This window comes from Lynx canadensis, chromosome E3, assembly GCF_007474595.2.
Source record: "Lynx canadensis isolate LIC74 chromosome E3, mLynCan4.pri.v2, whole genome shotgun sequence".
NCBI lineage: Eukaryota > Metazoa > Chordata > Mammalia > Carnivora > Felidae > Lynx > Lynx canadensis.
Window position 1 is genome coordinate 39,076,548 of NC_044318.1, and position 23,659 is coordinate 39,100,206.

Here is a 23,659-nt window from a genome sequence, read left to right on the forward strand (position 1 = left end):
GGCAGAAGTCAGGGCCAGTTCTGACCACAGTCGGGTGTATCACAGAGGACCCACCTCATCTTCAGCTGTAAATCTGAAGAGCTGCACTCCTTAGTAATGAATCTGAATTAGGCCGGCCCCTCTATCCTGCAGAGACAAGAGTGGCCTGGTGCTAAGCGACGCAGTCTCAAAACGAGAAATTTCCTGAGAAGTCAGAGCACCGATTCAAGGCCAGGGACGCATCACCTGGGTGGGGCTCCCTGGTTCAACCAGGGAACTTGGGTTGAGGGGGGTCCCCACCGAACTCCTCCCTAGGAGAGCTCCCTTTCATCCTCGGCCTCCAGGAATCCCCACATACAGGTGTTCGAGAGCCAGTGATCAGCACAGTGAATGACCAAGAACAGGCAGAAGCGATATGCCACAGGCACCCGGATAGGCTTGGGTGCTGGAACTGTTAACATCGTGGAAGATGGCGGCTGGCTGGTCCCTTCACCCTCAGCCTTCCTACAATCCCAAGTCCCGCATTGTTGGGCTCGGCCACATGACTCCAGATGACTGAAGCCCGGACCACGGAACACGCATAATAACATGTGCCTTCCGGGCCCCACCTGTACAATCCTCCTGTTTGACCTTTCACGCTCTCATCTGCATGCCTGGCATGGACCCAAAGCTACAGGAGCCTTAGGAGCCATGGCTGATGGGCAGAAGGCACCAGAACAAGGGGCCCAGGTCCCATTTCATCTCTTGGAGGGAGCTGCCAGGAGAGAAATGCGTGCAGGGCACCACTCTGTGGGCCATGAACGAGCTTGTAGGAGTTTCGGCCAGGACGTCTGGAGGTGCGTGATCAGTGGCTAGTGTTACTGCAGACACAGACTATAAAACAACTAAGCTTGCTGTGTTTGAAGAAGCAAAAGCCTGAAAATATCAGCACACAGCAGGAAGCTATATAAAATGATGACGAATTTTCAAAAAGCAGACAGAATGGAACATAGAGAAACCAATACACAGGATATGTGAAGGAAACCGTGAGATCTGGTATTTGCTGGAGCTCTAGGGTAAGTGACAGAGTGAGACGGAGTCAAGATCAAGGACCATATCTGAAAGTCTGAAAGGAAAGGGGCTGAGAACCTGCCAGAACTGATGGGAAAAAAATTCAGATTCAACAATCCCAGTGAGTCCCAAGAAAAAACAAACAAACAAAAAACAGAAAACCTCACCTACACACGATAGTAAAATTGCAGAAAACCGGAGGAGAGAAATTTTAAGAGCAGCCAAAGAGGAAAGACGGGTTACCTCCAGCAACAGCAATGAGGCGGACAGTAACCGCTTGGCCATGGAAGGCAGGGAACAGTGGGACGTGCTCCGTGGACAACAGCTGCAAGAAAGTAACTGCCAGATCAGAGTCTACGCTTGGTATCCGTGTATTCCGAAATATGGCATCTTAAGACTAACCAAAAATGGGGCGCCTGGGGGGCTCAGTCGGTTGAGCGTCAGACTTCGGCTCAGGTCATGATCTCACACCTCGTGAGTTCGAGCCCCCTGTCGGGCTCTATGCCGACAGCTCAGAGCCCGGGGCCTGCTTCGGATTCTGTGTCTCCCTCTCTCTCTGCCCCTCCCCCGCTCATGTTCTCTCTCTTTCAAAAATAAACATTAAAAACAAACAAAAAGACTAACCAAAACTGCTATTCGTATCACCAGACTCTCCTGCGGTGTCAAAATGCAGGCTCGTGGGCCCTGCTGCAGACCGCCTGCCGAAGCGGAAACGGACGGAGGGCCCTGAGACCTAGCCACGGCGAGGGGACCCTTAGAGCCTCCTGTTGGTGACGTTAGAGGGTGTGGAATAAGGTAGGGCTTTGCAAGACATTGTGCTGGATAGGCTGATGGGCGCCAAAGGCTCTGGTGTGCAGCTTGCTGGCAATGGGGAGCCACGGCAGCTTCTAGGCAGGGAAGGGACAATGACCAGGTTTAGACAGATCACTCTGGCAGCCAAAGAGAACAGACTGGAGGCAGGGAAGGTGGGTGGAAGGAAACCCATTAAAAACTGGCTACAGGAGCCCACAGGACAGGCAGTGGACGCAATGAAGCGTCGTGATGTCACAAGTGCAGTGTCCTTGCCCCATCACGGCACAGCCGACCCGCTGGCCGTGGACGTGCAGGTTCAGGACTCAGACAGAAGTCTGGGCAGAAGTCCTGAGCTTGTCAGTGGGAGGGTGCTGTGTGAAGCCAGGGGAAGGACGTGGGCAGAGCAGGGGGAGAGCAGGCCAATCCACAGAACCGCGGGGACACGGCAGGTCAAGAACACGGAGTGAAGCAAGAAGCGAACACGTCAACCACCTTCTTGGTGAACGACACACCATGTCTCTGGCAGCTCTCAACAGCCTGGTGGAGCCCATCTGTAACCCAGTGGGGTCCCAGGACCCACCCGGGGTGCAGCGGCCTGTAGTGGTAGGGCCAGGACCTGGCCAGTGTCCCTCGGTGAAGGAGGCGAAAGGTGGAATCCATCAGGGCTGAACCATGAATGTAAAGTCTGCCCAAGACAGCACCAGCTGCTCTCCACGGAACTGCCCAGAACAGGTCGCCCTGCTGTCCACACACGTTTCTCTCCCTCCACCAGTGTCTCTGAAGGGCACAGGCTTTCCAGAGGCCATGGGGCCTTCACCTCTGGGGTGAACACTGGGTGTGACAAGTTTTACCAAATGCTTTTCCTGCACCTGTCGACACGAGCATGGGATTTTTCTCCATTAGCCTGTGGATGTGACGGCTTGCACGAACGGACGTTCAAATGCCGAGCCAGCCTTGCACTCCTGGGACGAATCCCACTGCTTGTGGTGCACAACTCGTCTTCTACGTTGTTGGGTTCGATTTGCTAACATTTTGACGACACCTACCATCTATGTTCATGAGACATTGGTCTCTAGCGTTTTCTTGGAAGATGTCTGGTTTGGGGTGTCAGGGTGACGCTGGCCTCGTAGAACTAGCAGCAAGTGTTCCCTCTGTTCCGCCCTCTGGAAGAGATGGCAGGGAAGGACTTCTTCAAGGGTCTGGTAGAGTTCACCAGCGCATGCATCTGGGCCTGGTGCTGTCTGGGAAAGTTACGAATTATTGACTTCATTTCCTTAACTAAAGTCTTATTTATTTCTTCTTGTGTGACTTTTGGCAACTTGTTTCTTTCAAGGAATCGGTCTGTCTCATCTAGGTCACCCAACCTGTGGGCCCAAAGCTGTTCACAATATTCCTTCACTATTCCTTTATTTTTTCAATTTCCATGGGACCTGCAGTGAGGGGCCTTCTCATTGCTGCTATTAGTGATTTGTATCCCCTCTCTTTCAGTCAGACTGGCTAGAGGCTTATCAATTTTATTGATCTCTTCAAATAATGTTTTTGGTTTGGATGATTTTTTCTTTTGACTTCTCAATTTTAACTGATTTTGGTTCTAATTTTTATTTTCCTGCTTTAGACTTAATTGGATCTTCTTCTTCTAGTCACCTAAGGTAGAAACCTATTGATTTTAGATGTTCCCTCTTTCCTAATCTCTGCATTCAATGCTGTAAACTCAGAGGGGTGAGCACTGCTTCATCCCACAAACCTTGATAAGCTGTATTTTCACTTTTATTTCGTCGGAAATATTTCTAAATTCCATCTGCAATGTCTTCTTTGACCACGCCGGCTGCTTTAGAACACCAGGACACTTACCACCGGGAGGCCAACGGGAGAATCTCCATCTTACAGATGACAAAACAGGTTCTAAGGGGAAGTGACGAGCCCAGGGTCACCCAGCCCAGAGACGGCAGAGCTAGGACTGGTGCAGCCGTGTGGCCCCCTGGGTACTGGCCTGGTGTCGCCACCAGCAGCTCTCCCTGCCTGCTCAGTAGAGACAGCAGACTCTGAATCACTACAACCTGACAGTGATCCCGGGGGTTCAGAGGCTGGGAACCTGGCCTCGATCCGACCCGGGGTCACTATCACGAGGGGCCGGAACCCAGGGCTGAATGCTCTCCTGCCCAAGCCATTGTCTCTCTGACACCTGGGCACCCCTGGGGCACAGTGGGGTCCAAGTGGAGACCCCCAACACGTACTCCCATGAAGCACACGCCTGTCCGGCCAAGAAATCCCTCCTCAGTCGCTTCTCCAAAGCCCCCTGGGTCTGGCACTCGCACCTACCCCGGGGCAGCCTCCAAACACAGGCCGGCTCAGCGGCGGGACCAAACGCCGTTTATTTTGAGTAAAAAATAAGCCTCTTCTTTAACAGTACATCAAAAGGGACTCTTCAGGCTTGCTGTTCTCACCTGGTCCTGGCCTCCCCAAGAGGTCCCTCGTGCAGCCAGGCCAGGCTAGAGCTCTCTGGGTGACAGGGTCGCGAAGAAGGGCCGTAAGGGGAGGCCCGGGGAGGCTGCCTCAGTAGCAGTCCGCCTCGTCCTCCCCCAGAGCGCCCACCGTGGCCAGCATGTCCTGCAGGAGCGACTGAGGGCTCTTTTCTACGCGGTCGCTGCTCTCGGCCAACGCGCCCCGAAGGCCCTCCAGGTCCATAGACCTCAGCACAGCCACCACGACCTCGGGCTCCAGGTACCCCAGCGGCTGGCCCTGATCACCCGCCTGCCACCTCTGCAGGGCGGCCTCCACAGAGGCCACCTCAGGGACATTCCCGGACCCCTGCGGGCCGCTATAGGAAGCAGTCTGGGCCCTCAGGAAGAGGAGAAGGTCACAGGACTTCTGAGCCACGGGTCGGTCACAGTCAAACAAGGCACGAAAGGCAAACTCGAAGAGCTGCACTCGGCAGAGTGGCCGCAGGGCCTGGGCCAGTGGGCTCGGCGGGGCCGCCACGGGCGGGGTCACGGCATAGGGACAGTGGGAGCTGGGTCGGCCCAGCGTCTGCTCCAAGAACACCAGTGCCAGCTCAAGGCCCTGAGCCCGGACCTCCCAGTCCAGATCCTGGCTCGCCACCTGGAGCACCCTGGCCACAAACCGTTCCGTGTCCCCCGCCACGTCGGCGTGCCCGTCCCTCAGCCACTGGGTGAAGACGTGCATGACAGCCCTCCGGGGGAATCCCTCCGAGTCTGTGGACAGGATGTGCAGGAGCTCCGCGAGCAGGCTCTTCTGAAGGACAGAGCGAGAGACGGTGGGAGGGGAGCGCAGAAGCCAGAGCTCCTGCTGACGAGCACCTCCGGCGGGTCTGGGGGCTAGTGCTGCTTTTCCCCGCGGCCCTCCATTCGCTCACGTATTGAAGAGGGAGGTGACCACGCCCGAGTGACAGGGGTACTTAGAAGCAGAGCCAGAGATTCAGGTGATGTGGCCGACTGGCCCCTGGCCCCAGACCACCCATGACTGGGTGGCGACCCACTGGACCCTGGGGGTGAAGACAATGGCCGGACGTGAACTACCTGGCCTCGGGACCCACCACCTCCTACCTGCTGGCCCCCTGGGTGTTCGGGGCTGGCGGGGGTGACGCGCAGCCCCTGGCTGGAGAGCTGTCCCGTGGCGGCCACTGCGCTCGCACGGACGTAACTCTCAGGGTCTCGCAGGAGCTGCTCGGTGAGCTCGGGCACCTCGGAAGCGAGGAGTGCGCGTCTGAAGCCGGCCTGCCCTAGGGGTCCAAGCGACCATGACCAGCTGTGACCAAGGGCTGAACTTGTACCTTCCTTCCTTCCTTCCTTCCTTCCTTCCTTCCCCAAGGGCAGCCTAGGCGGTTGGGTTCCCAAAGCCAACAGGAAACAACCAGTGTGCTCAGGCCGAGCCCGCCCTCCCGCAGCCACCCCTGAGCGCCCTGCACTCACCTCCCCAGCGTCCGATCATCTGGGTCAGGAACTCGAGGCCAGAGTCCCTCACCTCCCAGCAGGGGCTGCACAGGCGCTTAGGCAGCACAGGGAGAAGTTCTGCAGCGGGAGGGACAGCTCAGGGCGGCCCAGGCCGGACCCGCCTTGCCCCAGGCTGCCCCACACCCACGACCCGCTCCGGCGTCCCCGGGCAGGGCCAGGCTACCTCTTAGGAACAGCTGGGCGTGGGGATCCAAATCACTGCAGCCAGGGGTCTCAGGTGAACTCTGGAGCCACCGGAACGTGGCCTGGAAGGCCTTCTTCAGAACCTGGAGCAGGCAAAACAGGGCTGCAGGGCCAGGACCGGTGAGGGGCGAGCTGGCCTGCCCGCCTGCCCCCATCCGCCCCCGCTGTGCTCCTTCCCCTGCTCAGGGGCACAAGGTGGGACCCCAGGCTCAGGAAGAGGGAAGCACTGCGTTTCATTTTTCCAAGGCAGAAGCACCGGGTAGCGGCTGAACGGGCATCCCGGGTCACGAGACAGGACGTGGCAGCTCTCAGCAGGATGCCCCGCTACCGAGGAGAGAGGGTTTCCGCACCAAGACCCAGAAACTCTCCAAGGCCCCCTCTCCTCGGAGCCCCAGGAACCCACCGGGCCTCTTGTCCCAGTCTCTAACTGGCCCAGTCTCTAACTGATGGAGTTTAATTTTTTTTTTTTTTCAACGTTTTTTTATTTATTTTTGGGAGAGAGACAGAGCATGAACGAGGGAGGGGCAGAGAGAGAGGGAGACACAGAATCGGAACCAGGCTCCAGGCTCCGAGCCATCAGCCCAGAGCCTGACGCGGGGCTCGAACTCACGGACCGTGAGATCGTGACCTGGCTGAAGTCGGACGCTTAACCGACTGCGCCACCCAGGCGCCCCTAACTGATGGAGTTTAGATCCCAAGTGCAGGGCTGCCCAGCTCTAGAGTCCTTCCGTCACAGAGAATTCTCTGCTTTCCGTGGCCCATGGTCCTCACCAGCCCCGGACAGTCGCCGTGCCGCTGCCCGCCCTTCCAAACTCACTTTAAGGAGCGACTCTGGCCCCACAGAAGGCCCTGTCCTGAGCGGCCTGCAGAGATTCTCCCCACGCGCTTCCCCCTCCTCCCCACGCTCCTCCCCCTCCCAGCCCTCCCCGCCACACCCTGTGCCTGTACCGTGGGGCTGGAGTCTGGGCTTGTGAGATATTCCAGAAGGACAGCGAACACCTGTGTCACCAGCTCTCGGGGACCTGAGACAGACAGATGAAGCACCCGACCTTCCCTTCCAGGGGCCTCCCCAGCAGAGTGTGTCAACCCAAGGAGAGCAGGGGAAAGAACCCACCGGCCAGCTGAACCCGCTGTGCCCTAGAGAAGACACAGAGGACGGCAGCCCCAGGTGCAGCTAGCGGCAGGCAAGCGGGGCCCGGTGGGGGGCGGGGGGGCACTCTTGCTCACCTGTCCCCTGAGACAGCGTCCCCAGGAAATCGAGGGCCGCTCGCTGGACCCGCACACAGCCCACCAGGAACGCACAGAGGTGGCCCCCCGCGTCAGAGGTGGGGGTCGCCGAACCACTGCAGAGCCGCAGTATCGTCACCGTGGCGCCAAGCAGGGGCGCCTGAGGCCAGGGTGAGGGGCGCTGGGGCTGGGAGAGACGGAAGGTCAGTGCAGGCCCGGGTCCTGCTGCTGCCGCGGACGCAGGCCGGGGCCACACTTACCAGTGGCTGCAGCAGCTCCAGGTGGGCCAGCGTCCGGCACAGGAGACCCACACAGGCCGCCTTGGAGGGGAGGAGCGTGTCCACCGTCACCGAAGCGCCCCCGGTACCGTCCAACGAGTCTGGAAGCCAAGCCAGAAGCAGCTCTCCATCAGCGGCGCCTCCCGTGTGGCCACTGCAGGCCTGGCTGCCGGCCACGGGCCCTGTGGCCGTCACCCCACGCTGAAGACCAGGACCACAGCTTCCCAGTGACGTGCCCAGGCTGACATGGGCTGGCCAGACGTGGGCTCTGAGCCTGTCTGCCGGGCGCCTGAGCAGTGGAGCCCAGCTCTGCCCACAGCCCGTTCTTGGGCCGATCCCGCCGCTCAGGACATTCGTCTCTGCGCTCGGCACGGGGCCACCAGGCACCCCTGGGTCCCCTTCGCTAGTCCTCAACACACTGTGTGGCTGAAGCAAGACAAGTACAGCAGGGGCGGTCGCCCTGCCCCGGTCACAGAGTCTAGATGCACCCAGTCTAGATGCCAGCGTGTGCCTGTCCTGGGTCGGGAACCAGCATGCGGTGCAGGCCCGCGTAACCACCCAGCTGTTCTGGGGCCACGTGAGATGACGCCCGCGGGGGGCGAGGCTGCCCCGCTAATTCCAGGGTAGGGACACGAGAGGAGCAGCGGCCACGCGTGTGACAACAGGCTCCCCTCCACCGCTTGCACAGTCAGTGGGGGCAGCGAGCCGCCTGCCCCCACACCAAGGACGTGCCCAGGGCCCTCGGGGGCTGCCCTCCTGCACCCGCCCACCCTCAGGAAGCAGCATACCTAGGAGTCCGGGGGCCTGAGCGGTGGCTTCAAGGACACAGGTCAGGGGCTGGAGGAGGACAGCAAAGGCCTGGGCCCTCAACGCCTGTGGACTGAGCACAGAGGACACGGCGAGTGCCGCTTCCCGACCCTGGGGTGAGGTGGCTACTACCCCTCTAACATCCCCAGCAAGTCTGGGGCAAAGAGGCCAGTGCCGGGACTGTGGACGCTCCCTTGAGAAACAGCTTCTTTTCAAGCACTGTGACCGGCACTCAGGCCACCGGCATGCAGGCCACCAACGTGGGACCCCGCAGGAGCACCTCCCCAGGCCCCAGGAACAGCCCTAGGAAAGAAGGCCTCATCACACGTGCTCCAGGGGACAGTGCCCGCTCAGGACCAAGGGACAGGAGGCCCCACCTCCCGGGAGAGTCCCTGCTGCTCTGTCTCCCAAGTCCTCGGGCTCAGGGTGGGGTGGGGGACTCAGCCAGCACACAATTCTGCCCCGGGGGCTGCCCGGTCCTCCCCTTTCAGCCACTACCTCCTCATGAACACCCGGAGAGCCTGGAGTTGAGAGCCAGGCCCACGTCAGACACACAGCCCCTCTGGCGAGTGGGTCCTGTGGTGACTTTCACCCCCAACCTGGGCCAACACGACCACCTCTCATCTGCCCACAACCCTGCAATGACCTCCTCGTTCTTCCCATCTCTGGACCCAGGCATCCTTCCCTTACCTGCAGGAAGCTGGCCAGCCGCTCCTGCCTACTGGGTCCCCCCTACTGTCCCAGGGCCCCAGGGACGTGCACACCATGGCGGCCCAGGATCTACAAGCTAAGGCCGCTGGGGAGGGGAGGGAAGCAGGGGGCGGCGGAGAGAGCGGACCCTGGGTACGAACCTAGCCCTGCTCTGAGCAGAGCAGCTCAGAGAGTCTGCTCTATCTCCAGGGAGCCTCTAAAGCTCGTGTCTGAAGTAGTTATTCTGTCGCTGCAGCGTGCAGGAAGCCACAGCATACGGCAATGCCTCCGTAGTAACTGAAATCCCACCGGGCCACACTGCCGACGGCCACCTCTGACTCTTCTCTAGTTTCAGGAGCTCCCTGAAAGCCCCCCGCCCCCAGGCAGGGGCTGAGACCTCTCTCTGCCTGTCCTTGCGCAAAATAAACCCCAATCCTTACCACTCCTGCAGTTTCAGGATCCCCAAAGCCAACGGCCCTGCTTGGGTGGGGCTCAGATGGCTCAGAGTCTGTGCCAAAGTCTCCCACAGGCCACAGCTGGACGAACTCAGCACCGGAGAACTGCAGAGAACCCCAGAAAGAAAGTTACTTCTCTGTCCTGTCCCCCAAAGCCCGTGCAGTGTCCAGCGGGGCTGCCACAGCCCCGGGGCCACACACGCCCAGCTGAGACGGAGCCTTTCTAGGTGTGCGGGCTTTCAGACCCCCTCTGGCATTCCCTCTGCCGCCGGTGGTGGCCCCAGGTGTAACAGCCACTCTAAGGCTTCCCAGGGAAACGAGCGCCCCTAACTCCTGCCCACTCCCAGCTGCACCCCAGGGGACTGACCGGGCCACGCTGAGGAGGAGATCCACGAGCGAGTGTGCAGCGGGGACGGGGTCTTTCTCGAGCAGACAGGCCACAAGGGGACTCAGCCGCACCCAAAGAACTTGCGTCCAAGGGCTGTGGCAGTGCCCGAAAGTGGTGGTCAGCACGTTTAGAGCCTGTGTGATCTGCGGGGTGGCTGCGGAGCGCAGGGACTCCTCGATGTGACTCACTATCTTCTGGGCACACACTGGCCAATCACCAGTCTGCAGGCCAGGGTGTCCCTCAGCTGGACCTTGCAGAGACAAGCCCAGGATGTGCACCAGGAGCTGCCCAGCTGCCGAGGCCACAAACAGGCTGGAATCTCCCTGCAGGGAGAAGATGGTGTCAACGGCACCTGGGGTTGGGGACAGGGGCAGGGAGAGAAGAAAACGGGGTTCAGCTGGAACAGAATCCAAAGCGGCTTCAACTTCAGAGCCTCAGGGAAACAGCAAGAACGCCGCAAGCCCCACGAGGCATGGCGAGGGCCCCGCCTCCCCTCTGCTCAGAGGCAGAGGAACAGGAATGGAGATTTCCAGACCCTTGGAAGGAAGCTTTTGATTCTAATGAGTTTCAAAACCACCCGACCTGCTGCGTCTGACCTCCGAGCCGAAGCACACTGCAGTGACCTCGAAGGGCCTCTAACCGCCCCTTCCACCCCCCCCCCCACCCGGCTACCCCACATGCTCCTCACAACAGCCCCGCGATAGCACAGCCGCTTTCACAGAAGAGGAGACGAGGCCCAGCACGTTGCAATGATCTCCCTGGGGCCGCACACGCGCGGCCAGGCCACAGGCAGGAAGCGGACCAGGCAGGGCACTCACCGCAGTCGGCCAGGAAGCACAGGGCACTGGGGTGACGCGCCAGGGAGCGCAGGCCCTGGATCCAGCCGCTGCGCACGCTGGGGGCGGTCCAGGCGGCGCCTCCGAGGGGTCCTGCCTCCCCAAAGAGCCTGGGCAGCAACTCCCCCTGCTGGGAAGCGGAGAAAGAAGCGGTGACCTGGGCAGGTTCCCGGGAGACTGGCACTTCAGAGGTGGCTTTTCTACCATTCAGGGCTGGTCGAGGCACTTCCTCGGGGAGCTCTCTCAATCACTGCCACACGAAAAGCCCCCAGGCAGCCGTGCCTCCGGGAAGTGGCAGTGGCCACCGGCACAGCCACACCAGCCCCAGCAATGCCAGGTCTGTCTTGCAGGACACAGCTTTTGGGGCAGAACGGGGTTGTAAACAAAGGTCCACCACTCCTGTCGGTTTACTTCAGAAATCCTCGCCCTGAAAACAGAACCACGAGCTCCGTCTCCAAACGTCCACCTGTGACCGTGACATTGTGCTCACGGAGTCTCAACGGTCTCCAAAGGCCACCGAACTCCTGAGCTTGGCATGTGGGTCCACCAAGGCGGCCACCCTCCTCCAGGTGTCCCCCCACCCCGATGCCCCGCACACCTGCGTCAGGCCCCGCTCCCTGCACCTGTTCAAACCTTTACAACCCAGCTGCGAGCCCACTGCCCCCACAAAGCTGACACCCACCCCCGCAAGCCGGCAGTGGCTAACTCCCCACTCAAGCTCCACTGGCTTAGGGACACGTACGGTACAATCACACACCGTCCTACACTTCCTACCACGGGCATCACATCCTCGTTCACTCCTGGGTTTCCACACGACACGAGGGAAGCCTGATGCTGCCTCTTACGAACAGAGCTGCTCGCTGGAGCAGTTATTCACTCTGAGCCTCTCCTACCCCCGCAGAAGAAATGTGGTCAAAGCCTGCGCCCTGCCTGGGCCACAGGGCGTCCTGCTCAACGATGGCCAACCCTCAAGGTACAGGAACCGTCCAATCACCTCAGACTCCAGGATAAGGGACAAGACTCAGAGACAGATTCCAATCCCCTAAGGCTAAGAGTCCGATTCTATGATGGCCGCGGGCCCCAGAGGGGCGCCACTGACGGCGGATCTGCAGTCACCCAAGGGAGACGCTCCTACAGGTACAGCCCCTCCCCAGGGCAGATCGTAGCCAACGGGCGGCACAAAGACTCTGCCACCCCCTTCCCTGCATCGTCGGTCTGTAGGTTCCCCGCCTAGACGCTGGCCCCCTCTGAGCAGCTGGCTGACCAGGAGCCCGTGGGGCTGTGAAGGGGCAGCTGACAAAGGGACAGGAGGCCAGCCCGGTGCCGCGGGCCCAGCAGACAGGAAGGCAGCCTTTCGCTGCCGACTGAGAGCCCGCACCCGGCCTGGGCCCCTCGTCCCTGCTTACAGCCAGCAGCAGACTCTCTAGGGTCTAGTGTGAGTTCTGCCGCTTCTGTGGGGTTCTCGCACTAAGCCCCCCGGCATTCCCTTGTCTAGGAAATAGAGATAAAGAGTGCTGATGTGCCGACTGGCCAGGGCTCCTAGGATGAAATGAAAGTGACCTTGCAAACCCTGAAGAGCGGTCTAAGCTGCAAGCTCTGCAGGCACGTGAGGGTTACCGTACGATCCCACGAGAACAGCAAAGGCGCGCCCCGGAACACTGTGGTGGGTCCCACGGCGGGCCGGTCGGTGCCGGGCTGTGCCTCTCGGGAGACCGCATCGCCCAAGCGAGCAGCGTCCGAGAACGGCACCCAGAGTTACTGAGAGGACACATCCCTCCCCGCTACTGTCCCCTCTTCGAGCGACTCCATCCCGGCATGGCCTCCCCGGGGCCCTTGACACACCGCGCCAGAGGAAGCTGGTGAGCCTTCAGGTGAGCCGTGAGGCTCCGAGGAGCCAGGGGTGCCGTCACAGGGCCAGACAGGCGTATGGCAGGCGTCGCCTCACAAACCCCACTGTGCCCGCCCGGGACTGTGAAGAGGTGTTGGACGCACAGCTGGGGCGGGGAGGGGGGGGGTGGCTCTCCAAGCCCCCTGCCTTATTACTCAGTAGAAATCCTCACTAGGCCCTCATTCATCCGTCCCACAGGACTAAGTGCTGGATAGATGCTCTCGGTTAAGCCTCGTGACGGTCTACGTGACACGCACAGCTCTCCTTCCGTCACAGGAAGACACTGAGGCTCAGAGGGCAGGTGTCAGAGCTGAGTCAACCCCAGCCTCTGTGTTACTTCAAAAACTCTACCGCTTCACCCCGTCATTCCCGGTCAGTTTTTCAAAGAAGGATTACGCTCAGGAAAAAAATCCCGTGGTGCACGTCAAAACACGGGGCAAGCCACGTCTCAGAGACCCAAGGGTCACGACAGCCGCCGCTGCTCTGTGCGCCTGCAGAAGAAAGCCGTGCACTTCCCGGTGGGCCTCTCGGTGGGAGGGCCCAGGCTCACCTGAAGGTACTGGAAGCAATCTTCCTGGGCTGCAAGCATGCCCGCGAGGCGGAGCGAGAAGGCGAGAACTCTGGGACTCAGGTCCTGGGGCTTCAGCATGTGGCAGAGCAGCCCCAGCAGGCAGGGGTTCTCCTGTAACAACAGCAGGCTGGACCCTGCAGGAGGGCCCGGCCGGGAGGAGTGTCACTGAGGCCCAGTGATCAACTCTCCCTCGAGGCCGGTTCTTCGGGCGACCCCCAGACCTCCTCTCCCGTGGCCGGATTTAGTAATCGCTCTGGGCGAAAGTATTCGCAATGACCGCAACAAAGGAGTCGGCGCTTCAATGTGGCGAGAGGGCACAGACTAGACAGCTGTCACCTCTGACACAGGGGACGGCGAGGACCAGCAAACCCGAAGGCGATCTATCTTGCTGATTACAAAAAGGAATGCAAGTTAAAGCAGAAGACCGTCTCTACCTCTCAAATGGATACTTTCTTCTTAAACCAAGAGCATTCAATGCGAGGAAGGACAACGAAGACATCTGAGACGTCTACTCGGCCACGCTGCTGTTCAGAAGCGCCGAGACGGGGAAGGAAACTGTGGGGCAAAGGCGGGCAGTTTCCGGTTGGGAGGCCCTTGCTGAAATAACTACCAGAGAATGTGGTTCAGTAAGAACAAAAGAGAACAGCGTGAAGATTAGAGAAGCACGAATCAAAGAAACCAGTAAACACGTGGGCAAATCTAAAAAGCGCCGATTTAAAGGGGATGGAGAGCCATCTATCATGCTAATGGTCAAAAGAAAGCTGGAGTAGCCATACTCATATCAGACAAGCAAGATTTCACAATTAACACACAACAAGAAATGAAGGGCATCATACTGTAATGAAGGAGTCTGTCCACCAAGAAGATCTAACAACTGTAAATATTTACAACATGAAGCACCCAAATATGTAAATCAATTAATCACAAACAGAAAGAAACTCGTTGATAATAGTGCCATAACAGTAGGGGACTTCAACACCCCACTTCCCGCAAAGGACAGATCATCTAAACAGAAAATCAACAAGGGAACAATGGCTTTGAATGACATACTGGACCAGATGGACTTAACAGATATATTCAGAACATTTCATCCTAAAGCAGCAGAATATACATTCTTCTCCAGTGCACATGGAACGTTCTCCAGAATAGATCACATACTGGGACACAAATCAGCCCTTAAGTAAAAAAAGATCGAGATCATACCTTGCCTATTTTCAGACCACAGCGCTATGAAACTCGAAATCAACCACAAGAAAAAATTTGGAAAGACCATGAATACTTGGAGACTAAAGAACATCCTACTAACGAATGAATGGGTTAACCAAGAAATTAAAGAGGAAATTAAAAATTACATGGAAGCCAATGAAAATGAAAACACGACAGCCCAAAACCTTTGGGATGCGGCAAACGCGGTCATAAGAGGGTAGTATATAGCAATCCAGGCCTTCCTAAAGAAGGAAGAAAGGTCTCAAAGACACAACATGACCTTACATATAAAAGGGCTAGAAAAAGAGGTGCAAACAAAGCCCCAAACCAGCAGAAGAAGGGAAATAATTAGAGCAGAAATCAATGATACAGAAATAAAAAACAAAACAAAACAAAACAAAACAAAACAAAAACAGAATGGACTGATGAAACCAGGAGCTGGCTCTTGAAAGAATTAACAAAATTGATAAAAACCCCTAGCCAGATTGATCAAAAAGAAAAAGGAGGGGCGCCTGGGTGGCGCAGTCGGTTAAGCGTCCGACTTCAGCCAGGTCACGATCTCGCGGTCCGTGAGTTCGAGCCCCGCGTCGGGCTCTGGGCTGATGGCTCAGAGCCTGGAGCCTGTTTCCGACTCTGTGTCTCCCTCTCTCTCTGCCCCTCCCCCATTCATGCTCTGTCTCTCTCTGTCCCAAAAATAAATAAACGTTGAAAAAAAAAAAAAAAAAGAAAAAGGAAAGGACCCAAATAAATAAAATCATGAATGAAAGAGGAGAGATCACAACCAACACAGCAAAAATAAAAACAGTAATAAGAGAATACTATGAACAATTATATGCCAACAAATTGGGCAATCTGGACAAATTGGACAAATTCCTAGAAACATATACACTACCTAGAAACAGGAAGAAATAGAAAATTTGAACAGACCCATAACCAGTAAAGAAATTGAATCAATAATCAAAAATCCCCCAACAGACAAGAGTCCAGGGCCGGATGGCTTCCCAGGGGAATTCTACCAAACGCTTAAAGAAGAGGTAACACCTATTCTCTTGAAGCTGTTCCAAAAATAGAAATGGAAGGGAAACTTCCAAACTCATTCTATGAAGCCAGCATTACCTTGATTCCAAAACCAAAGACCCTACTAAAAAGGAGAACTACAGACCAATTTCCCTGATGAATATAGATGCAAAAATTCTCAACAAGATACTAGCAAACCGGATCCAACAATACATTAAAAGAATTATTCATCACAATCAAGTAGAATTTATTCCTGGAATGCAGGGCCGGTTCAATATCTGCAAACCAATCGATGTGACACATCACATTAGTAAAAGAAAGGATAAGAACCACATGATCCTCTCAAGAGATGCGGAAAAAGCTTTTGACAAATTATAGCATCCTTTTTTATAAAAACCCTCAAGAAAATAGGGATAGAAGAATCATACCTCCAGATCATAAAGGTCATATACGAAACACCCACCACTAACATCATCCTCAATGGGGAAAAATGGAGAGCCTTCCCACTAAGGTCAGGAACACGACACGGATGTCCACTCTCACCACAGTTATTCAACACAGTGTTGGAAGTCCTAGCCTCAGCAATCAGACAACACAAAGAAATAAAAGGCATCCAAATCGGCCAGGAGGAAGTCAGACTTTCACTCTTTGCAGACAACATGATACCCTATATGGAAAGCCCAAAAGTTTCCACCTAAAAACGGCTAGAACTGATCCATGAATTCAGCAAAGTCGCAGAATATAAAACGAATGCACAGAAATCGGTGGTATTTCTATACACCAATAATGAAGGAGCAGAAAAAAATCAAGCAATCGATCCCATTTACAATTGCACCAAAACCCATAAAATACCTAGGAATAACCTAACCAAAGAGATGAAAAATCTATACACTGAAAACTACAGAAAGCCTATGAAAGAAACTGAGGAAGACACAAAACAATGGAAAAACATCCCATACTCATGGATTAGAACAATATTGTTAACATGTAAATACTACCCAAAGCAATCTACATATTCAATGCAATCCCTATCAAAATAACACTAGCATCCTTCTCAAAGCTAGAACAAACAATTCTAAAATTTGTATGGAACCAGAAAAGACCCCAAATAGCCAAAGCAATCCTGAAAAAGAAAACCAAAGCTGGAGGCATCACGATTCCGGACTTCAAGCTATATTACAAAACTGTAGTCACCAAGACAGTATGGTACTGGCACAAAAACAAACACATAGATCAATGGAACAGGATAAAAAACCCAGAAATGGACCCACAAACATATGGCTAACTTATCTTTGACAAAGCAGGAAAGAGTATCCAGTGGAAAAAAGTCTCTTCAGCAAATGGTGCTGGGAAAACTGGACAGCGACATACAGAAGAAAGAACGTGGACCGCATGAGACACAAACTCAAAATGGGTAGAAGACCTGAACAGAAGACAGGAAGCCATCAGAATCCTCGAGGAGAACACAGGCAACAACCTCTCTGACCTCAGCCATAGCAACTTCTTACTCAACACGTCTCCGGAAGCAAGGGAAACAAAAACAAAATGAACTACCGGGACATCAAGATAAAGAGCTTCTGCACAGCAAAGGAAACAATCAGCAAAACTGAAAGGCAGGAACCGACAGAAGGGGAGAAGATATTTGCAAATGACGTATCAGATAAAGGGTTACTATCCAAAATCGAAAAAGAACTTATCAAACTCAACACCCAAAAAACAAATAACCCGGTGAAGAAATGGGCAAAAGACACGAATAGACACTTCTCCAAAGACATCCAGATGGCCAACCAACACATGAAAAAATGCTCAACATCACTCATCATCAGGGAAATACAAATCAAAACCACAATGAGATACCACCTCACACCTGTCAGAATGGCTAAAATTAACAACTCAGGAAACAACAGATGCTGACGATGATGTGGAAAATGGGAACCCTCCTGCACTGTTGGTGGGAATGCAAACTGGTGCAGCCACTCTGGAAAACAGTGTGGAGGTTCCTCAAAAAATTAAAAACAGAACTACCCTATGACCCAGCAATTGCATTACTAAGTATTTATCCAAAGGATACAGGAGTGCTGATTCAAAGGGGCAAAGGTACCCATGTTTATAGCAGTGCTATTGACAAGAACCGTATGGAAAAAGCCCAAATGTGCGTCGACTGATGAATGGATAGAGAAGATGTGGTTTATACATACAGTGGAATATTACTTGGCAGCGATCAAAAAGAATGAAATCTTGCCATTTGCAACAACGTAGATAGAACTAGAGTGTATTATGCTAAGCAAATTAAGTCAGAGAAAGATAAATACCATATGGTCCTACACATGTGGAATTTAAGATACAAACCAGATGAACGTTAGGGAAGGGAAGTAAAAATAATATAAAAACAAAGAGGGAAACAAACTACAAGAAGTTCTTAAATATAGAGAACAAACTGAGGGTTGCTGGAGGGGAGCTGGGCGGGTGATGGGCTAAATGGGAGAAGGACATTACGGAGGACCCTTGCTGGGATAAGCACTGGGTGTTGTACGTAACTGATGAATCACTAAATTCTATTCCTGAAATTATTATTACGCTATATGTTAACTAACTTGGATTTAAATTTTAAAAAATAAATAAAATGCATATGCTTTAGAATATCAAAAAAAAAGCACCAACTGTAAAAATTTTAAATAAATAACTTTTGACAGGGGTTAAAACAAGGTGGAATCAGAATACCAGACAACAATAAAGCAGAGGTTTGTGCTTGGCTGGCGTTAAAGTGCCCTGAAATCCTTGTGTTGTTGGAACAGAAGATGGAGATTCTAGTTAACTTTTGACTTTTTACATCCAGTTTGTGGGGGAGGTAACTGCAAACGAACAAAAGTGGAATGCATAACTGCCAAACCAAAAAAAGAAAAACTTAAAAACAAAAGCTTTATTAATCCAATGGAGAGTAAAAAAGGAGGAAAAAAGAAACAAAGACAAGGCCTCGTAATTAATTAAAAATACGAGAGAAGATAGTCCCAACGTAACAATAAGCTAAACAAACGAAGCAGACTGTTAAAAGAGCTGCTCATCTTCAGTTAAGAACCAGGCCGGCAGCATGGTGCTTACGAGAAGCGAGGAAGCGGCACAGAAAGGATGGGCTTACGGCGTCGCAGGTGCTCGGGCCAGTTCCTGCTTTCGAAGAGTTGCCGCGGCAAGAGAACATCTGACAAACCTGACTTTGAAACAAAAAGCATTATCGGTGCTTCAGGGAAAAAGTCATCGGTCAAAGAAGGAACAGTCTAAGCCTGCGCGTACCGAGGCTAACTTCACAGTGTGCAAAGGAAAAAACAGGACGTCAAAGACAAATGGTTGAATCCACCATCTCAGGGTAGGGTCTTCACTGCTCTCCGGAAACAATCAAGCATACCGATCAGCAGGAAGACAGCAGGTTTGAACAACGTAGACGTGACTAAGGAGCCAGCGTGGAGCCAGTTCTCTGATCGTGTGGAGAAACAAGGACCACAGAGCACAGGCCGGGGGGCCAGGGCAGGGCGGGGGGGGGAACGGGTGAACTGAGAGGGGCGGCGGGGGCAAGTGAACTGCTACTGGGCACCAAGTTTCTCTTAAGGAGACGACAATGCTGCAGAATTACACCATGGCAATGAGTGCCCCGCCCCGTGCGTGATTTCACTAGAAACCAATCAATTACACACTTTGAGTCAATTCCATGGTACATAAATTATATCTCAAAGAAACCTGTCCAGGGGCTCAGTCAGTTGAGCGTCCCACTCAGGTCACGATCCCGGGGTTGTGGGGTTGAGCCCCACATTGGGCTCCCTCGCTGAGTGTGGATCCTGCTTAAGATTCTCTCTCTCCCTCTGTCCCTCTCCCCCACTTGTGCTCTCTCTCTCAAAAAAAAAAAAAAAAAAAAAACAATTTTAATAACAAATAAAGAAACCTGTCTAAAAGTAACTTGCAAACTCTGACTACAAACAAGGTCACAACAGAGGACTCTACAAATACCAGAAACAGCAGCATATAGGGGAATGTACAGAACGTCTGGGAAAACTGTGTACTCTGCCGTGATAAAAGCCTCGATACAAAGGAATCAAAACATAAATAGTTTCTAAGTCCAATGAAATAAACTAGAAATCAATAATAAAAACACTGAAAAAAGTCCATATTGTAAATCTAAAAAATTACCCTTTTAAATGATTTGTGCATGAAGAATAAATATCTCAGTAAAAAGTATTAAATAGTTGGAAATAAATTACAGCAAAAGTAATTTTGAAGGACGCGGCTAAAATGATGCCTTCAGAAGAGTGTGTAGCCTCAGGTGCCTATATTAAAAAACAAGAAAGACTTAGATATTCAACTCAAAAGAGAGTAAAAGTGCAGGATAAACCAAAGTAACAATTAGAAATTAACGGTACGGGATCTACTCTAAGGCAATTACCAGCCAAGAGATCAAACATCTGCGTGAAAAGACGTGCATGCGAAGAAGCCATTACGGCATTATTTATGATAAGGAGCCTGAGAAACACAACCACCTAATAGCAGTGGTGTGATTATACCCATTATGGTCCATGCACACAGGGAATGCCACACGGTCAATAAAATCAATGTGTTCCACAGAGAAAATGCCCTCTGCAATGGTTAACAGAGAAAAAGCACGACACTGAGTTGTATTTACAGTGTGACTTCATTTTTATAAGAAAAATGCAGCTGGGGGCACCTGCGTGTCTCAGTCGGTTAGCATCCGCCTTCAGCTCAGGTCATGATCTCGAGGTTCATGGGTTCAAGCCCCACGTCAGGCTCTGTGCTGACAGCTCAGAGCCTGGCACCTGCTTCTGACTCTGTCTCCCTCTCTCTGCCCCTCTCCCGCTTGCTCTCTCTCAAAAATAAACATTAAAAAATTAAAAAAAGAGAAAAGAAAAATACAGCTGTAGGACGTCAGGAAAAAAGGCTGGAAGGAAATTAACCAAGTTGCTGGTGGTTTAATTTTCCTCTTGACGGCTTTGTGTTGCTCCAGGTTTAAAGCATATGTATTAATTCCATAATAAGAAAAGATTTCTTCAAACAAGTAAGTGCAATGACAACAAAGTAAGTTTGTCTATGCCCTCTGCAGCCCTCTAGCGTGAACTGGACAAGAGGAGGCCTGAATCAGGGCTGGAAGCAGCCTAACAACGTCAAGATCAAGTTCTCCTGCTCATTCACTCAAGCTTCAGCTGGACGTATTCCCAACCAGCCAGGTGGAATCTCCAGGATGTGAAGGAAGGGAGCCAGATGGACACCCCTTCCCCTGGACAGGGGAGTCCCATGCACCATCTGGCCTCTAGGCAAAAAGACAACAGCAGCACCCTCCACCTTACCGGCTTCAGTGATGGTTTTAAACCAGTCCAGCAGCTTCTCCAAACAGGTGTCATCTGCCACGGGCTGCCTGGGGTCTGCCAGAACGGAACAGAGAGCCGGGAGGAGTTGGGAGCACTCTGGGTCCATGATAAGGCCGGAGATTCCTGCAAAGAAAAGGTCAGGGCCAGGTCCCGCCCACCCTAATCACAGGCAGCCCCGGTGTCCGCTCAGGCCCCAGAACTTTCACAGCAGGCCAGGCGCTGCAGGACCACAATCCTCCGAGGGAGCTGCCAGGGTGGTACTGGGAGGTGTTCCAGAGCAGGCAGGGGCCCTGAGTTCCGGCCGCCCTGGCTGGAAAGGAGTCTGGTGTAAACCACGAGGTCTCAGGTGCTGAGCCTGCCAGCCCTGGACTCTGGTGGGAGGGGAACGGCTGGATGCTCACCCAAACTGCCCGTGGGCCAGTCTGGGGCGCGTGCCTCCTGGCGCTAGCCGCGCGGACAGGGGAAGAGCGTCTCTCCCGGGGTCAGTGAGTCTATAACCGACACCCCCGCAGCCAGCAGTGTGCAGAGAGGAAGGCGCTCCGTCCCGGGCCCGTCTCTCCCGGGCCGGGGTGTGCACCTGCGTGTCCCGCCTGGGAGGGGACGGGGAGCCCGGAGGTCATGCGGTCAGGGAGGGTTCTCTCGGGAGCTGGGGGCTGTCAGTGGCTCGGTCGCGGCCGGAAGTGGGTCTGTCTGTCCGTCCCCGGTGAGGCTAGGTCCCTGAGAAGGGAGCCCTCCCTGCGGGCCCCGCTGCCGCGCCGGGCACCGGCCTCCCGAAGAGCCCGGACGGAGCACGAGGCGGCGGCCGCGGTCCGGCCGGCCCCAGGATGCTCCAGGGCCCCCAGCCCCTCTTCACGACTCCGCCGGCTCCGCCACCCCTCCCCGGTAGCGCCCCTCACCAGCTCCGCGTCCCTCCGCCGCCTCAGGCCCCGCCCCGGGCCGCGCCACTTGCCGGATCTGGAGGGGGCGACCGCAGAGTCGGCGGCCGGGGAGAGCGTGAAAGTCCCCGAAAGGCCACCCGGGAGCCCCGGGAGAAAAGAGCTCAAGCTGAGAAGCCCTCAGACAGGCCGGCGCCAATCCGGTGACCCCCGACCCATCACCTTCGCAGGGACGCTCGGTGGTACGCGCCCTAGCGCCCGGCGGGCATCGCGCCAGAAGGCGGGACTTCCGGAGGAAGGAGCGAGGCTATGGCCGGAAGAGGCGTGGCCTCGCCCGCCCGGATACTCGGTGTCTGGGCGTGCGGGAGGCGTGCAGGTCCCGGAAGGGGCATCCTCATCCTTAAGGCGGAGACAGTGTCCTTTGGCCTCACAACTGAGCCCTCAGGGCCCATTAGCTGTGTGCCAGAGGTTCTCAAAGCCAGTGGATAAAACCCAGTTTCATCTTCCCTTAGCGTCAGTATCTCAGCACGATCTGGGGGGAAACACCAGGTATGTGTTAGGATATAGAAAGGAAAATTCCTACGGGTATTGAAATAAAAAGGAATTTTAAAAACATGGACTTCGATGGGTAATCACTTCGGACACCCCGCCCCTTAGAAGCACTTGGGTGAAAAGGTTTGAACTACACAGTTTTCCCCGAATTGTGATTCCTCATTGTAAAAAAGGGGATACTCCTATTTGCATGATCGAGCAGTTGTTGGGGAAAAGCATCTTAACAGTAGCACTGTGCTCAGTGCTTCACTTAATATAAGCTCGGATGGAAAGAGCCCAAATGATCATCCACGGATGAATGGATAAAGAAGATGTGATACACACACACACACACACACACAATGGGGTATTACTTGGCAATCAGAAAGAATGAAATCTTGCCATTTGCAACTACGTGGATGGAACTAGAGGGTATTATACTAAGCAAAAGTAGTCAGCGAGAGAAAGACAAATATATGACTTCATTCATATGAGGACTTTAAGACACAGGACAGATGAACATAAGGGAAGGGAAGCAAAAATAATATAAAAACAGGGAGGGGGACAAAACAAGAGACTCTTAAATATGGAGAACAAACAGAGGGTTACCGGAGGGGTTGTGGGAGGGAGAATGGGCTAAATGGGTAAGGGGCACTGAGGAATCTACTCCTGAAATCATTGTTGCACTATATGCTAATTTGAAAGTAAATTTTGAAAAATAAAATTAAATGCATCCACTAAAAAAAAAAAATAAGCTCGGATGATTCTGCACTAACCTCAGGAGGGTGGGTACTGTCACCATCCGCCCAGGTGAGGAAACTGAGGTGCGGAGAGGCGAACTCCTAAGGTCTTATAGCCAGTGGGCTGGCACGGCTGGCATCTGAACCTAGGCATTCTGACTCCAGAGCTGAATACCAGATTATACAGGCCCACAATTTCTTACCTGAAACTTCTGGGGACACATGGGTCAGAATTCGTAATTGTTCACACTTAAAGAGAATCTATGTGGTGCATGTACAGTGTGTGAGATTACAATCCCAGCAGGGTTTGATGCAGTACACCGTATAATGCGTTAAAAGTTCCGCGGTCACATTAATATACACTCCAGGTGAAATAAATAAACAACCATAAATAGCCTCAGCTCAGACTTTTGTCAACAAATGAGTTCAGGTCAGGACAGTTTTGCCAACCAATGAATTCTGAAAGGCTTTCAAAAGTTTTCCGAATTCAGAACAGCAGATAAAAAGCTGTGGACATGTACTGTCTCTGTAACTAAATGAGAGGAGGTAAGTGAAAAACAGAATCAGGAAGGGCAGGGGGACTGTGGAGCTCCAAGAGTGGAGCAGGGGGTACAGGGGTATAGGTGGTCAAGGTAGCAAAAGCTTTTGTCCTCCACGTGGGCAATACCTCGAGGAAATAAATGGAAGTTGTTAAGCAGTTCAGGTTCTCTGTGCCGGTGGGGAGCGACACCCCCTTTGTGTACAAGTGAGGACACTGACGAAAAGAGAGCCATGAACCTGCACTATATGTTGGTGCCAGAGCTAGACCA

The 23,659-nt window shown here is 53.9% G+C and overlaps 1 protein-coding gene across 9 annotated transcripts; it reads right to left on the reverse strand.

Annotated features, from left to right (window-relative positions):
• Positions 1 to 1,994: 1,994 nt before the first annotated feature.
• On the reverse strand, positions 1,995 to 21,872 carry BRAT1 (BRCA1 associated ATM activator 1). Of its 9 annotated transcripts, none has more exons than XR_003965591.1 (15): positions 21,282 to 21,572; positions 20,684 to 20,827; positions 13,095 to 13,249; positions 10,639 to 10,786; positions 9,800 to 10,172; positions 9,418 to 9,537; positions 8,269 to 8,360; positions 7,463 to 7,581; positions 7,203 to 7,389; positions 6,924 to 6,997; positions 5,956 to 6,058; positions 5,751 to 5,849; positions 5,385 to 5,560; positions 4,266 to 5,073; positions 1,995 to 2,984 (listed from the first exon to the last, which is right to left on the reverse strand). XR_003965591.1 is itself a non-coding variant. In XM_030300821.1 (14 exons), the coding sequence occupies exons 2-14, from the start codon at positions 20,808 to 20,810 to the stop codon at positions 4,375 to 4,377; spliced, it is 2,472 nt and encodes an 823-aa protein (XP_030156681.1). In that variant the 5' UTR covers positions 20,811 to 20,827; positions 21,802 to 21,872; the 3' UTR covers positions 3,428 to 4,374. The 9 variants fall into 9 exon arrangements, 7 of the variants coding, with proteins under 7 accessions (XP_030156681.1, XP_030156682.1, XP_030156680.1 ...); XR_003965592.1 differs by lacking the exon at positions 1,995 to 2,984 and adding an exon at positions 2,989 to 3,062; XM_030300821.1 differs by lacking the exons at positions 1,995 to 2,984; positions 21,282 to 21,572 and adding an exon at positions 21,802 to 21,872 and having other exon boundaries at positions 3,428 to 5,073.
• Between the last annotated feature and the right edge of the window lie 1,787 nt (positions 21,873 to 23,659).

What these genes read in the sequence shown, in the direction of transcription:
- BRAT1 (XM_030300815.1), bottom strand. Translation starts at nt 21,324, where the DNA reads ATGACCTCCGGGCTCCCCGTCCCCTCCCAGGCGGGACACGCAG. An exon ending in CTCCCAGGCGGGACACGCAG is followed by an intron (nt 20,828 to 21,281) that starts GTGCACACCCCG and finishes TTTTCTTTGCAG; the next exon opens with GAATCTCCGGCCTTATCATG. An exon ending in GTGCTTCCTGGCCGACTGCG is followed by an intron (nt 10,173 to 10,638) that starts GTGAGTGCCCTG and finishes CCCCAACCCCAG; the next exon opens with GTGCCGTTGACACCATCTTC.